The 13,741-nt window shown below is 35.3% G+C and overlaps 2 protein-coding genes across 11 annotated transcripts; one reads left to right on the top strand and one right to left on the bottom strand.

Moving 5' to 3' along the window:
- On the top strand, nucleotides 309-4,418 carry LOC107644058 (protein REVEILLE 7). 8 transcript variants are annotated; one of them, XM_016347844.2, is made up of 7 exons: nucleotides 309-542; nucleotides 803-878; nucleotides 1,819-1,938; nucleotides 2,050-2,161; nucleotides 2,259-2,320; nucleotides 2,512-2,937; nucleotides 3,053-4,418. In XM_016347844.2, exons 2-7 carry the CDS (start codon nucleotides 867-869, stop codon nucleotides 3,740-3,742), a joined length of 1,422 nt encoding a protein of 473 aa, XP_016203330.1. In that variant the 5' UTR covers nucleotides 309-542; nucleotides 803-866; the 3' UTR covers nucleotides 3,743-4,418. The 8 variants fall into 8 exon arrangements, with proteins under 8 accessions (XP_016203330.1, XP_016203329.1, XP_020980108.1 ...); XM_016347843.2 differs by having other exon boundaries at nucleotides 310-542; nucleotides 3,050-4,418; XM_021124448.1 differs by lacking the exon at nucleotides 2,259-2,320 and adding an exon at nucleotides 1,558-1,704 and having other exon boundaries at nucleotides 331-542; nucleotides 3,050-4,418.
- Nucleotides 4,942-7,820, bottom strand: LOC107644057 (glycine-rich RNA-binding protein 4, mitochondrial). 3 transcript variants are annotated; one of them, XM_016347841.2, is made up of 4 exons: nucleotides 7,436-7,820; nucleotides 6,471-6,539; nucleotides 6,254-6,360; nucleotides 4,942-5,177 (listed from the first exon to the last, which is right to left on the bottom strand). In XM_016347841.2, the coding sequence occupies exons 1-4, from the start codon at nucleotides 7,767-7,769 to the stop codon at nucleotides 5,097-5,099; spliced, it is 591 nt and encodes a 196-aa protein (XP_016203327.1). In that variant the 5' UTR covers nucleotides 7,770-7,820; the 3' UTR covers nucleotides 4,942-5,096. The 3 variants fall into 3 exon arrangements, with proteins under 3 accessions (XP_016203327.1, XP_020980109.1, XP_016203328.1); XM_021124450.1 differs by having other exon boundaries at nucleotides 5,111-5,217; XM_016347842.2 differs by having other exon boundaries at nucleotides 5,127-5,225.

Below are 13,741 nucleotides of genomic sequence, written 5' to 3'. Positions count from 1 at the left end.
AAATCTGTCTCAATTATCATCTCAGCACTCATGCCCTCCACAAATAAAATATGCAGCACCACATTTTTCACCGAATTTTTATTCCCACCCCAAAATTAAATACTACACATCACAAAAACACGCCACGTGTCCTGGGTCCCAGAGCATTCTCAGCCACAAAACTCTGAACCCTTCTCGAACCCTCTACGGAAATTTCTTTATTGTTTCTCAAATATTTCTTCACATCTGATGTGTCACTCTCTCCTTTTTTATTTTTATTTTCTCGCTTTTTCAATTAAGTTTTTCCTTTCGGGAAGAAAATTTTTTAATTTTTATTATTTATAATCTCTTCCGTTTCTTCTTCTCTTCCCCCTTCTCTGCACACACCCCTTCTTCTGTTCTCTCATTCTTCCAATTCTTCAATTTTCGAATTCTCCATTTGAGTTGCTCTGATTTTCTCGGGAAAACAAAATTTTCCGGGGAAGTTCTCATTTTCACTGCGCAATCTGAAGTCCCGGAATCTGTGGCTTCCAACGAAATCACAGCTTCCAGCAAAATCATTGGTATGTGTCCTGCTTTCGATTATTTTTTATGATTCAGTTCTCGAACATGTATTTAACATTGAGAATCTGATTGATCTGATTTGTGCAATAGCAATTAGCACTTTTTTGTTTATTTTTTAAATGGATATCTCAAAATATCTCTGAAATGTATATTTATAGTATTTGGAGAACAGAGAAACTTGTGAAGAATGTTATGTGATTTTTTGGGTTTGAAAAAGGGAAAGAAAAGTTGATTTTTTTGGAAGCTATTATTGTTGTAGGCTGGTGGGGTTGGTCCCTGTGAAGCTTAGGGTGTTTACAAGGACTGGCTCTGATTTTGCTCCAATGGAGATGCAGGTATTGCAAACAAATATTTAAAATTTGGTCCTTGCAATAATACCCTTTCACTATTTTCTTTTTAGAAGTTTTGTTTTTTTTTTTTTTATAATAGTTCGTGTGTATAGAGAAACTATGAGTCATTTATCTCAAGAATTATTTCAGCTTCGGTGGGAAACTGATGGAGTTTCATAGAGATTGGATTTGAGTTTGTTAAACATATACAAATAATTTTATTTTTGGATTAACATGACTTAATACTTGAATGGTTAACCTAATGAGCCTTCAAATGATAAGAACTTTGACATTTTGTTTGTTCTAACATTGTGGTTGTGTCAAGTGTAGCATTGTTAGAGCTTTAGATTAGTCGTTTCGATCATTTATCTCGGTTCAAAATACAGAATAAGTTGCACTCTTTTCCCTCCTGTTTTGGATTCGGTTTAATTTAATAGATCTGAAAAAGGAAAGCGGAGAATGATAAACAATTAGCCTTTGTTGTTTTTGTGGGGTGCACAGAGTAGTATCTGACAGCATTGGCCATGTGTTCTTACTAGAATATAAACGGATATAAATGTCTGGGTTTATTTGTGCATAAAGAAGTTAAAGATGCATGTGTTAGCATGTGCGTTTGAAAGGGGTGACAACGAAAGATCCCATAGGTTCAATAATTATGTATAATGTGTTACTTGGTTGGAAACAGGTTTCATTGGTCATACACCTTCACTCTTCTGGAGACTTTTTCCTTCTATTGATAGAAAAAGAGGATTTCAATGTGAATTCGAATTCATCAAGGGACTTTATTTCTTAATAAGGAAATAATGTCTCCTAGGAACTGAAATATATTCTAGTGAGCATCAAATTCCTTCATGATGGAATTCCCATTCCCCCTTACCGTTGTGAAATATTTTAATTGTTCTTATTGGTTCACAGTTATCAATTCAACTGCTTTTATTGAATGTAGGACCAAATCGAAGGCACAAAGCTAAGCAAGTCTGGTACAGCCAGTGACTTCCATTCCAATGATGGATCACAATCCCAATCGCCGGATATAAGTTCTGTTGGGAACAATCATGCCCCCAAGGTTGCTTCACATTCCATGTATAATGTTTTCATTTAGCAATATGCAGAAGACTTGCCTTTTTCTTCCGATTTACCTTTTGTTCTTGGAGCTTATTGAAATTATTTTCTGCAGGTGAGGAAACCATATACCATCACTAAGCAAAGGGAGAAGTGGACTGAGGAAGAGCATGAAAAGTTCCTTGAAGCTTTGAAGTTGTATGGTCGGGGATGGCGTCAAATTGAAGGTAAGCTCTATCTCCTGATTTGACAACAAAGTAATCTAAAGTGAATAATCTTCCATATGCCTTCAAGTCGGATGAAATATTGTTTGTATTTGTGCAGAGCATATAGGCACCAAAACTGCTGTTCAGATTCGAAGCCATGCACAAAAGTTTTTCTCTAAGGTCATTGTTGTGAAATTTCAGTTCATAACTGTGTTTAAATCACTCGTTGTGCTTGATGGAAAGAATTTTGATCATTTGCAGCTTATGATAGTATTAATAAGTTGAAGACTAATTGTATATGAAAACAAAGTTGAAGATGTTTTGATCCAACTCTCTGTTCTCATGTGTTGTACTACTCTAAATTGTTTCAGGTTGTGCGGGAATCGGACGGAAGTGCTGAAAGTTCTATACATCCGATTGACATACCTCCTCCTCGTCCTAAAAGGAAACCCCTTCATCCATATCCTCGTAAATTGGCCAACTCCTTCAAAAGGCACTCCAGACCAAATGAACCAGAAAAATCTCCATCGCCTAATCTGTCCTCTGCGGAGAAAGACTCTCAATCTCCAACCTCTGTGCTATCTGCCTTTGGTTCGGAAGCATTTGGGTCAGCATTTTCAGAGCATACCAACAGATGCCTTTCTCCGAATTCTTGCACTACTGACATTCAATCAATTAACTTGTCACCTATTGAGAAGGAAAATGATTGCATGACATCTAAACCATCCAAGGAGGAAGACAAAACGCCTCTAGCTTCTGCCGCTTTATCCATTAGCTCACAACCTTACTTGCACATGGTATGACAAGCTTCATGATATTCTCTTATTTCCCTTCCAAAATTAATTATGTGTAAGAAATAGATTTATTTTTACAGCTTACTGATTTAAAAATTATATTGTGTTATCCTAGAAGTCTGAGAAGTTGGAGTTGTGTTCCAAGCAAACCAAGTGTATCAACAACGATGTTGTCAATGTCCTGCCCACTACTATAAAGCTGTTTGGAAGAACCGTTTCAATGGTCGGTAATCAGGAGTCAATTAATACTGAAGAGGAGTGTGTTAAGCTATGTACTACTAGGTCTGATGAAGTAGATGATGTTGAGAATCAATTGAATACTCAGTTATCACTAGGCATGTGTAATGGAAGTTGGCGAGTAATGCCTAAAGAAGCTATAGTGACGGGCGCGGAGCATCCGAAGGAGGACCTTGGCCTTGGAGAATCTGCACCTGAAGCATCTTTGGCATGGTCAAGTTTGTTCCCAGGCGGTCCGGCTGCTTACTTTGGTTCATCCAATACAGTCGTAAATCCTATGCCTCTTCACCCCTCCTTAAAAGTAAGAGCTAGAGAGGAGGAAGGTTCTTGTACTGGTTCCAATGGTGAATCAGTCAATGATGTGGAAATTCAGGGCAAGATTCAGGGAAGGTCCTTGGACACCGTCGATTCCAGGTGTCAACAAACATCTCATCAAGAGGAAGTAGTAGTCCCCCAGAAGTCTCCAAGGGGTTTTGTACCATACAAAAGATGTTTAGCTGAAAGAGATGCAAGTTCTTTGATTGTTGCATTGGAAGAAAGGAAGGGGCAAAGAGCTAGGGTGTGCTCATAGCCCTTACCTTCCCCCATTTTTTTTTTTTTTTTAATTTGATGATGCTTCATTCTTGCTGATACATGGGATAAACGGGCTCTTGTGAGAATAAGGAACTAATTATCACTTAGGTAGCTGAGTTCTAATTGTCAAAATTGACAAAGCATCTGATTCTTTAACACGAAGTGTGCACTTGGGAGCTTTCTTCATTCTTTCACTTTAAGACACTCTTTATGTTCAATAATTCAAGAGGGGGTGGTGGGCATCATCATCATTCTCACCAAAAGTTTACTTAACCAAATAGAGTTTGGTACACCTTAAAGTCTCTATTTAACTTGTGTTAGTGTTCTGTTTTTGGCATATTTCATGTCTCTTTATAATCTCATGATTGCATCAGTAATGGATTGAGGGTATATAAAAGGAAGGGTGGAAGACAAGCACATTCAGGATGTCTCAGCTCACAAAACATTAGTTAGTTATACAAAATCGAATGATGATAATTAGGGTACTATTGTGGGGTGTCGTGCCGCAAACCACCTGGGCAATTTGTATATCTGAATTTTTCTTCTGTATTAAATTTTTATATATATTTTTTAGTGGGATGCTGTAAGCCATTACAATGTACTTCTGATTGTATTCTTGGCCTTGCTAAGATAGTGGTTCAATTCAAGTCACTCAATCATGCATTATCATTTAATTTACAAGGGTCCTTTTTTTATATATATTTTAATAACTAAAGTCACATATAGAGATCCTATTTATAAGTGCAAAATGTTTTATTATTTTTATATTCATAAAAAATCTCATTTGTAGTGTTTGATATTGAAGCATCCGTGTCCCATGAGTATTTGTGTTGCAAGAGAATTATATTGTTTTGACAAAAATTCTCTGCTTGGTAAATAAGTAATTATCATAAACGGATAAGGATCATTAAAATCAGGATAAAATTAGAAAGATTTGATTAATACTACTACAATAAAATTAAAAACCGATAAATATGACTGGGCAAAAATTTTAACTTTTAACAGATTATTTTCATAGAGATGGATGGGACCTGGGAAGTCAAACTGGTAACCAAGATCTGCATTTCTGGTAACATAGCACAATTCAAATAATAAAATATATATCTTAGCTAATCAAGCCAGATAATCAATTAATATATCAGCCACACATTGTATAAGAGAGTAACAAAAAAAAGTCATGTTCAACGAATACTCAAATGGGATTCCATTGAAAATAAAGCATGACTTGGAATTCATGGCGATCCTGTGGTAGAAGGTCTCATCAAGTAAGGACCTTGTTTATAGAGAGAGACTCAAGTACAATGCAGACATGGCTAATGTGTGTAGCCTTCTCTGCATATATCAGTGCATTGCTAGTATCTAGTGTTTTGTCTTTGCCTTAGTTCTGATCTTGGTTTGGCAACTTCCACAAATATGACCCTACCATCCAAGAACTGCAAACAGTTGTCCCTTTCTTGTCAGTTTCTAACATAACTGAAAAACTATTATGGGTTTATTAAATGTAAAAACAAAATAAAATTAGGAATTGCCATTTTAGATTTCAATTCTTAAGAATAGTAAGGAGTTACCAACAAGTATACAGTTAAAGCCTGAATCTATAAGATTTCTGGATAGAGTATTCGGGGGTTAAAGAAAAATCAGCTTCTTGAGATCCTTTAATAATCTCACAGAGGGAGTAACAGGAAGATTAAACTTGACTGCCACAAATTTCAGTTTCACCCTATTGAAGGATATAAAGTATAGATCCATAGGAATAGGATATAAAGCTGAAGCAATGATTTGAGTTAAAGCTTGATACCTTCCCTTCCCTCCAAGAAAGTTCCAAGTAATTACATCAATCCCTGCCCCTTTCCCTTTTAGTGCTACTTCAAGATACACATTCTAGTTATAATTTTTTTGATAAATCATAATATTGGCATTGTGAGAGGGATGGTAACTTACACTAACCTTCCCTGAGATTCATAATTACACTAACCTCTCCACCTTTCCTCTAATTATCCAACTTATGTTCACCATACTTATTTATTTTGTTCAATTAAGATTTTTCGTAATAAAATAGTTATGTGCAAACACATGATTACAAAAGGCCTTTTTGTAAATTTCTAAACACTTGAACAAATTAAACAACAAAAATAACCTTATTTCATGTTCTAAAGTAAAATCTAGAAAGGACGTAATGTAAGTATAACAACTAGAGCAGAAGTGAGCGTAGCTATATTAAATTACCAGAGAGGTCAGTGTAGTTTATCCTATAAACAATTACATAAGTCTTCAAATTTCTGAGACACTACTCAATTAATTACATAATCTATCTAAAGTTCCATGTCTATCTTGTGCCATATTTAAGCATGTCAGATTCTAACTACGATTAAGCTAGTTAACAACGGCAATTTGCTACAATTAGATCAAAACAAACTAGTCCTCTAAATCCACGTTGCTCTCATGAATATGATAATTTATAAATTGCGGTGAGGAATTTATTATAGGAAAAAATAATTCAAATTCATACCTTTCCATGCATTCCCTCAATAGCCTTCAGAGATTCCTGTTCAGTTGCATATCTAAGAAATGCAAACCCTCTTGGTCTATTTGCAATTTTATCCATCACCAAATTCACTGCTCAAAGTTATGCGCATACATTACAATTATTAAAAAGTACTACCATTACCAACAAATAGCATAATAAAATAAAATAAAAAAAGTACTTCAGCATTTTCTGTTCCTACCTTCTAAAACTTGACCAAAATTCATAAATGCATTTCGCAAGCTTTCTTCAGTGGTTCGAAAAGATAACCCTGAAATAGAAAAGGAAACAAGATATATAAAGTAGATGCAAATAAACAATATCAAAGTCTCAGAAACAAAGCTATTCAACATGGCGAGATGGCAATGGAATGAAATCACAAGGAATCACAGCATATCAATGAAGCGCTGAAGTTCAGTTCGGAGGAAATGCAGTTGCAATGAAAAAAAAAAAAAATAGTAATCAACCTTTACTAGAAATTGTGCTGCTAGATGAAATGAGCATTGTTTGCTTTACTCTATTATTAGGTATTCGATTAACTCAGCTTGAGGAACTATGGCTACGAATATGAGCACAGGACTCGTCCGCTCCTAGAACTAAAACACGGGACAAATGCGAGGAAATGAGCTTGCTTACCACTTGACCACCATGGTGTTTGTAGATGAAATAGGCAAAGAGTCTAAGTTGTATTGGACAACAGTTTTCTATTTCAGGCCTAATAGTTATATGTAAAAGAAAAATAACATGATGAAAAACACCTAATGTGAGATAGATTAATTACTCATAATCACTTTTCTTAAAGAGAAAAAAAAAAAAAAGAATTAAAGTCATTCACAGTCATCATTCGTCCTAACTTTATAAAAAGAAAAAAGCCTTCCACTTCTGTAATGCATATTAACAACTGACACCATTACAGCATCCAATTCCTCCGAATGAGAGCAACCACGTTACCATCAATACAATTTAAGCTAAGCTATTATCAAAGGCTTCCAATGATAAAACTATTCATATGTATAAGCAAATCAAAAGATATTCCCCCTAATTTTGCCACTAATTCAACCCAACTGGCCAGACCCATAAAACAAAACAAGGGAAAGTTATCATCTTTGCAACTGTAGGTCGAATTTTGAATAAGAAAATTGAAAAGGTGTAGTTAAAGTAGCTAACCACTAACATAGAGCTTAGTTGAAGGAGGAGCAGCAGAAGAAGAACTTGGTTTGCTATTGGAATTAGAAGAAGTTGATGATGATGATGAATCAGAAGCATGTGGTTGAGGGAGACACGCCAACACATAGCAACAACACTTGCTGCTGAACGGTGATGAAGAAGAAGAAGAAGAAGAAGAAGAAGGGAAAGGGATTGTTATGCGGTTGGTTTTGGAGCAATTATGATAAAGTTTGCGTTTTTGGGTGAAAATGAGAGAATTTGAAACGGGTAATGATGGAAACGGAGATTGAGGAAGTTGTGCACCAAAGACGATGCTGTTAGCAATATTAGCCATTTCCTTCCTCTGCTATGCTTTGAAAAACACAAGCCAAGAAGAGCAAGCAAGTAGCACATAATAACTAAATAAAAAAATATATATTAATATGGGTTGGGTTATGACAAAAAAAAATTGGGTTGGAGTATGTTGGACTTTTTTTTTTGGTGACGATTATGTTGGATTTGAAATTTGGGTAATATACTTATATATCAAAATATACCAAAAATTTAAAACATCATAACCAACCCATAATAATCAAATTGGATTGGTTTAGGAGTTAGCTCACTAGTTGGTTTAAAAGAGTGTCAGAATTTGAATCCTGCTCTGTCATCTGTGCATGCAGTAACCTATTAGCCAATGACAAATCTTTAAATGAAGTTTTGATTCACGACAGATTAGTCATTGACCTGCCGAGTTGGAAGATATCATGGAAAGAAAACGGTAATGTTAGGAAGACAAAAAATGGCCACAATTTGTCATATTTAACATTTATTAATTATTATAATAATTAACGAATATTAAATAAGATAAGTTTTGGCTAATTTTTTTTGTTAACAAATATTTTCGGAAAAAAAAATAATGCATTAATAATTGTTTATTTTAAAAAAAATTAGGTAATCTTGATTAATTTTCTTTTCCTTTATGTTAAGTTTGAGAAGATAAAAATAATAATTTGATGATAATTAACTAAATATTATAATTTTGGGTTAAAAGTCCAATTGTATGTTTAGTGTAATAGGCCCAAAATCCTCTTAAACAGCATACTTTTCTTCTCTCTGGTCTATAAACAAATGATCAAACACTCTCATATCTCTTTAATTTGTGACCCATATGACTAACCCTAAATTAAAGAAGAAAGAGAACTCTCACAAGTAAAAAAGGGTTGCTCAGCTTAGGGTTCAATCAAAAGAAAAAAGGTGATTACTAAATCCAAACAACAAAGAAGAAAGAAGAAAAAAAAAAGTCAGAAGCTAGTACACAAAAGTAAAAAGCAAATCAAATGTTGAATTAGAAGAAAATTAGAACAATATTTTCATCTTTGTACTTTCATTGCAGTTTGTTGAAGTTGCCTTCCTCCTGCATGCATTATTTGGGTAAGATGAAAAAATAGATGTTGTGTATCATTGCTACCAATCAAAGGTCAAAAATAAAACTTGGAGTCAAAGAATGGATGAATGACTTAGATCTTTGAAGCCAAAAGAAAAATGAAAAAAGAGAAGCAACAAGGTAAGGATGCATGCCAACTCTAATCACTACTGCTATCAAATCTCTTCTCTGCGTGACTACTCTGATTTTGAGGAAGAAGAACAAGTCAGAGGTGTTCAACCAAGATCAAATTTTGGAAGCTTTACTCTTCTTTAAAATGGGTAAACGGCCAGAAATTGAAGTAAGGAGAGTGAGCACACTATTTGGATATTCATAGCTTTCAAGCTATCCCTTTTTCTTCTCCATGGCTTTATATTGAATTTTCTAATCTTCAGTTTTTATCTTTTTTTGTTTCTTATTAATGAAAAAAGACATTAGGTGAGTAGGTGAGGTAATAGGAAAAGACATTGAGAGAAAAGACAAAGAGAGTATTCTTAGAGAAAAGCCATAAAATTATTTGAAACTCTTTTGTTTATATTTCTGTTTTGTATTCATGATTCTGAGGAGATTTTCTTACTAAGTTGGGTGAGTACTTAGTGGTTAAAAGTCTAGAGAGTGAACATAGCCAAATCAAGCTTGGGTAGAAGTTTGGTTTGTCCCAGATAGAATTGCATAGAATAATAGAAAATTGGTGATTGTAATCTTTGTGAAAGATGGTGAAAATTCTACCACTGTTGTGGTAGATACTAGATGTAGGCTACATTACATAAGATGGTTGAACCAGGATATATGGCTGTGTATCTCTTCTCTGCTCTGTTATTGGTTTCTTTTGATAAGAGACAAAATAAAATTGTTTTCTGCATAATCAACTTAGAAGAAGTCACAACAACCCAGTTTGCTTAAAAGTAACCTGTTTGCTCTATTCCTGATTAATCGTTAAGAGACAAAACAAAATTGTCTCCTGCATAATTAACATAGTAGACTCAACAGCAACACTGAGTAAAATTCAGTTTCAAGTTAAGTGTACAAAAATTAAAGTGGCCATAGATTCAACTCCCCTTCTCTAGGCCATTGATAACCTTCAATTGATATCAGAGTCAGGTCTCAAGGAATCAAGTTTCACAGCTTAGAGCAAAGATCTAATGGCCAATAATTTGGGTGGGAACATAATGGCTTAAACACTCACTGAGGGTCCGTCCAACAATAGACTTCCCTTCTTCAATGGCAAGAACTACACCTACTGAAAGGAGAGAATGATGATATTTGTGCAATTCATTGATTACAATATTTGGAAGATCATTATGAATAGTTTGAAAGTTCCAACAAAAATAAGTGCAGAAGGAGTGGTAACTCCCAAAGAAGAAGCCGAATGGAACAACAAAGATAAGAAGAAGGTGGAGCTAAACGCAAAGGCAATCAACATGATGCATTGCTCAATTAGTTTTGGAGAACACCGGAAGGTATCAAGGTGCAAAATAATAAAAGAGATTTGGGATAAACTCCAAGTCACTCATGACGGAACCGAACAAGTCAAGAAAACAAGGATCGATATGTTAAGAAAGGAATAGGAAATGTTCACAACGAAGGAAGGAGAAACCATCGATGAGATGTTTGAGAGATTCTCAATCATTATCAATAGCTTTGATGCTATGGGGATGACCCATACCGAACAAGTGTTAGTGAGGAAGATACTTAGAAGTCTCACCAAAGAGTGGAAAACAAAAGCAACTGTCATCTTTAAAAGTAGCAATCTGAACAAAATGTCATATGATGAGTTGAAACGTATAAAACTACCCACATGAACTGAGACACAAAAAGGAAAAGAGTGGCCTTGAAATCCAATATTGATTCATTGGTAGTTTTTCAGATGATAAAATTGTGTTTTTTGCTAGGAGGTTGAGAAGACGCATGAGAAGCAAAGGAAAGAACAAAGGCTCAAGCTCAAAGGAACACAAGAAGGATTTTAGCAAGGTCATATGCCAACATTGCAAGGAAGATTGCTCACTTCAAGTATGACTGTCCCAAGCTAAAAAAGGAGGACAAGATGAGGAAAGACAAGAAGAAGGTGCTAATGGTGTCATCAGAGGACTTGGAAAATGACTCAGAAGATGATGAAGAACCAGAACACGAAGCACAAGCTTGTTTCATGGTTAACCAAGATCAAATGAAAGACGTAAACTATCCTATCCTAACTAATAAAGAATTATATCAAATGATTGATGAGTCAACTGCACATGTTAGAAATGTTTTGGATAGATTATATAAATGTGAGGCTGAAAATAATTCCTTAAAAGTTGAATATACATTCCTCAAAGAAAAACTAAAGCAAACCAAAAGTGCTATTGATTTAATTAAAGAAAATTAACTTCTTAAATTTGAAAATGAAAAATTTAAAAGGAAGCACTCGATTATTGCTTTAGTGGACCAAATTGATGAAAATAAAAAATTTCATAAAATAATCAAAAGTTTGAACCAAGACATAGCTAAATTTGCTCAAAGTTTTAGAAACTTAGACAAATTACTAGCTAGTCAAATACCCTTATTTAAAAATCTGAGTTGGGATATTTTGATAAAAATGAAGCTGTTTTTGAAAAAAAACTCATGCTAAAATAGAAGCTTCAACTTCCAAAAACAAAGAACTTCAAACCTTTTATCACTTATAAAAATCAACAAAGAGGAATCATTATCAAACATGCAAAAAACATGGTCATTCATGTAACACCCTATCATACTTAATCTTATACTTAAGTCATAAGACTGAGATAGTAAGGTATTACGACCTCTAAGAATAAAAATATATATATATATAATAATAGAGAAAGAGATACTTAACTAGGAGCCTTGAAAAACGGGTAAAACAAAATCGCAAAACTTAAAAGCGCAACCCTCAGAAAACGTGGTTACTTGCGTGAGAAGAAAACTAAAGTTCAATAATATATATATATACAGATGATACGAGTAGAGAGCCAAGAATACAGCATAACTAGCTCCTGACTCAGTCTGCGAAGCCAAGACTGGCTGGAGAACATATACGTACATATATATACATAATAATAACCCAAAGAAACATGTTCCAAACCCTAGTTCTCCATAAAACCTCTAAGAAGTACATAAACAAAGTATTCTTACTTACAAGAGGAGAAACTATACATATATATATACATCAAAATAACAAAAGAAGATCCCAAAATAAGCCACTTCGCCGCAGAACCTTCAGACACCTACCGAGGAGACGCTCGACATGCATCTGAAAATAACAACACAGTATGGGATGAGAACCGGGGGTTCTCAGTATGGTAAAGGTGCCACACATATAATATATAAGGTCCTGGAAATGCCAGAGGCAATCCAAGAACGCCGACTCTCAAATTACAAAGCTTAAATCACTAAACAGAAATCATAAAGAGGGTGGTCTTCTAGGGAACTCTAAACCTCGCTTAAACTTTAACCTTAACTCTAACCTATCCACCTTTCCTCCGTACCTCCATCTTCAATGATTTGTATAGACAAAACAAACAGACAAGGCAAGCACAGGTAGGAAAACAAGTAGTTCAAGCACAAGTAATGAACAGATAATACAAGTAGCAAATATACAAGTAGCAGGTGATATATATCAATTAGGCATTCCCAATTAAGGCATAGCAAACAAAGCACATATATGCATATGATGAATGTCTATCCTACTGGCCGTGAGCTCACATGTCGGTTACTTTGACAGAGCCCGATACATCTGGTAGCTAACCCAGACATTGGTCTCTAGGTTGCGCATCTCCAAGAGGATCATAAATGAAGGAGAGTGCATTTCCACCTTCTCCTAGAGGTTTCACGAAGGAGAGTGCCTTTCCACATCGAAGGAGTGTGCCTTTCCACATCGAAGGAGTGTGCCTTTCCACCTTGCAACCAGAGAAGAATGTGGGGAAAATAATATGAAGGAGAGTGCCTTTCCACCTTCCCCACATCCACATCACGACAAGAGAGGGAACTTCCACCCTCAACTTGCCATCCAAACATATTTCCAAATTAATACGCAAGCGGGATTAAACCCAGACCTTACCATTTCGACCATTTTGGCCACATATAGTCATCTCAAGTCTCATCATTTATCATCATCATCTCCTTACATTCATTCTTTATAGCCATAGCAACATGTTTCCATTTAGCTTTCACATCATTCTCTTATAATTAATCTCATTTGCTCTTTTTTTCATCTCCAAGTTACCTCATTTTCTTAGCTTCAACTAGCTACTAGACTTACTACTATACCTTTTGTTTAAAAGGATGAAAATGGAGGTTTAGAAGTAAAAAATTTGGTTTAAAACACAAAAATATAGTTTTGCAAGAAGCAGGGGCCACGCGTGCACGTGGGCTGCGTGTACGCGTGGTAATATAAAAAGGTAGCACGCGCACACATTCCTTACCATGCGTACGCGTGGTCCTGCATGTTGGCTCATCACGCGCACGCATGGGCTACTCGCGCATGCGCAGTCTAAAATGCCATGCCACGCGTACGCGTGGGTCGCGCGTACGCGTGGGCGTACGTTGTTCAAAAAAACACAGTTCACCTAGAAAGCTGCTTTAATGCCCAGAAAATTATTTTTCCACCTGCATAACACATAATCCACACCTAAACTTCTGACGCTCATAACTTTTGCTACAAAATTCCGTTTTTCACTAAATTTATACCGTTCAAAAGCTTGTAAAACCATCTTTGAGTTGAAACAAATTTCACCACCAACCAAAACTTGAAGGTTCAGTTATGAGCCATCGAAGTTCGGCCCAAAACTAAGTTTTTCAAAAAAATTTTAAAACCTCCATTTTCCATCAAGTGATCTTTTAAAATTAACCTATAACATGCAAATTCAGCTTCAACTCATACAATATCATAACAACATCACTCCATATTC

This window comes from Arachis ipaensis, chromosome B05 (genome assembly GCF_000816755.2).
Source record: "Arachis ipaensis cultivar K30076 chromosome B05, Araip1.1, whole genome shotgun sequence".
Classification (NCBI taxonomy): Eukaryota; Viridiplantae; Streptophyta; class Magnoliopsida; order Fabales; family Fabaceae; genus Arachis; species Arachis ipaensis.
The sequence above is the reverse complement of the archived record's forward strand: the minus strand, read 5'-3'. Positions and strand labels throughout refer to the sequence as shown.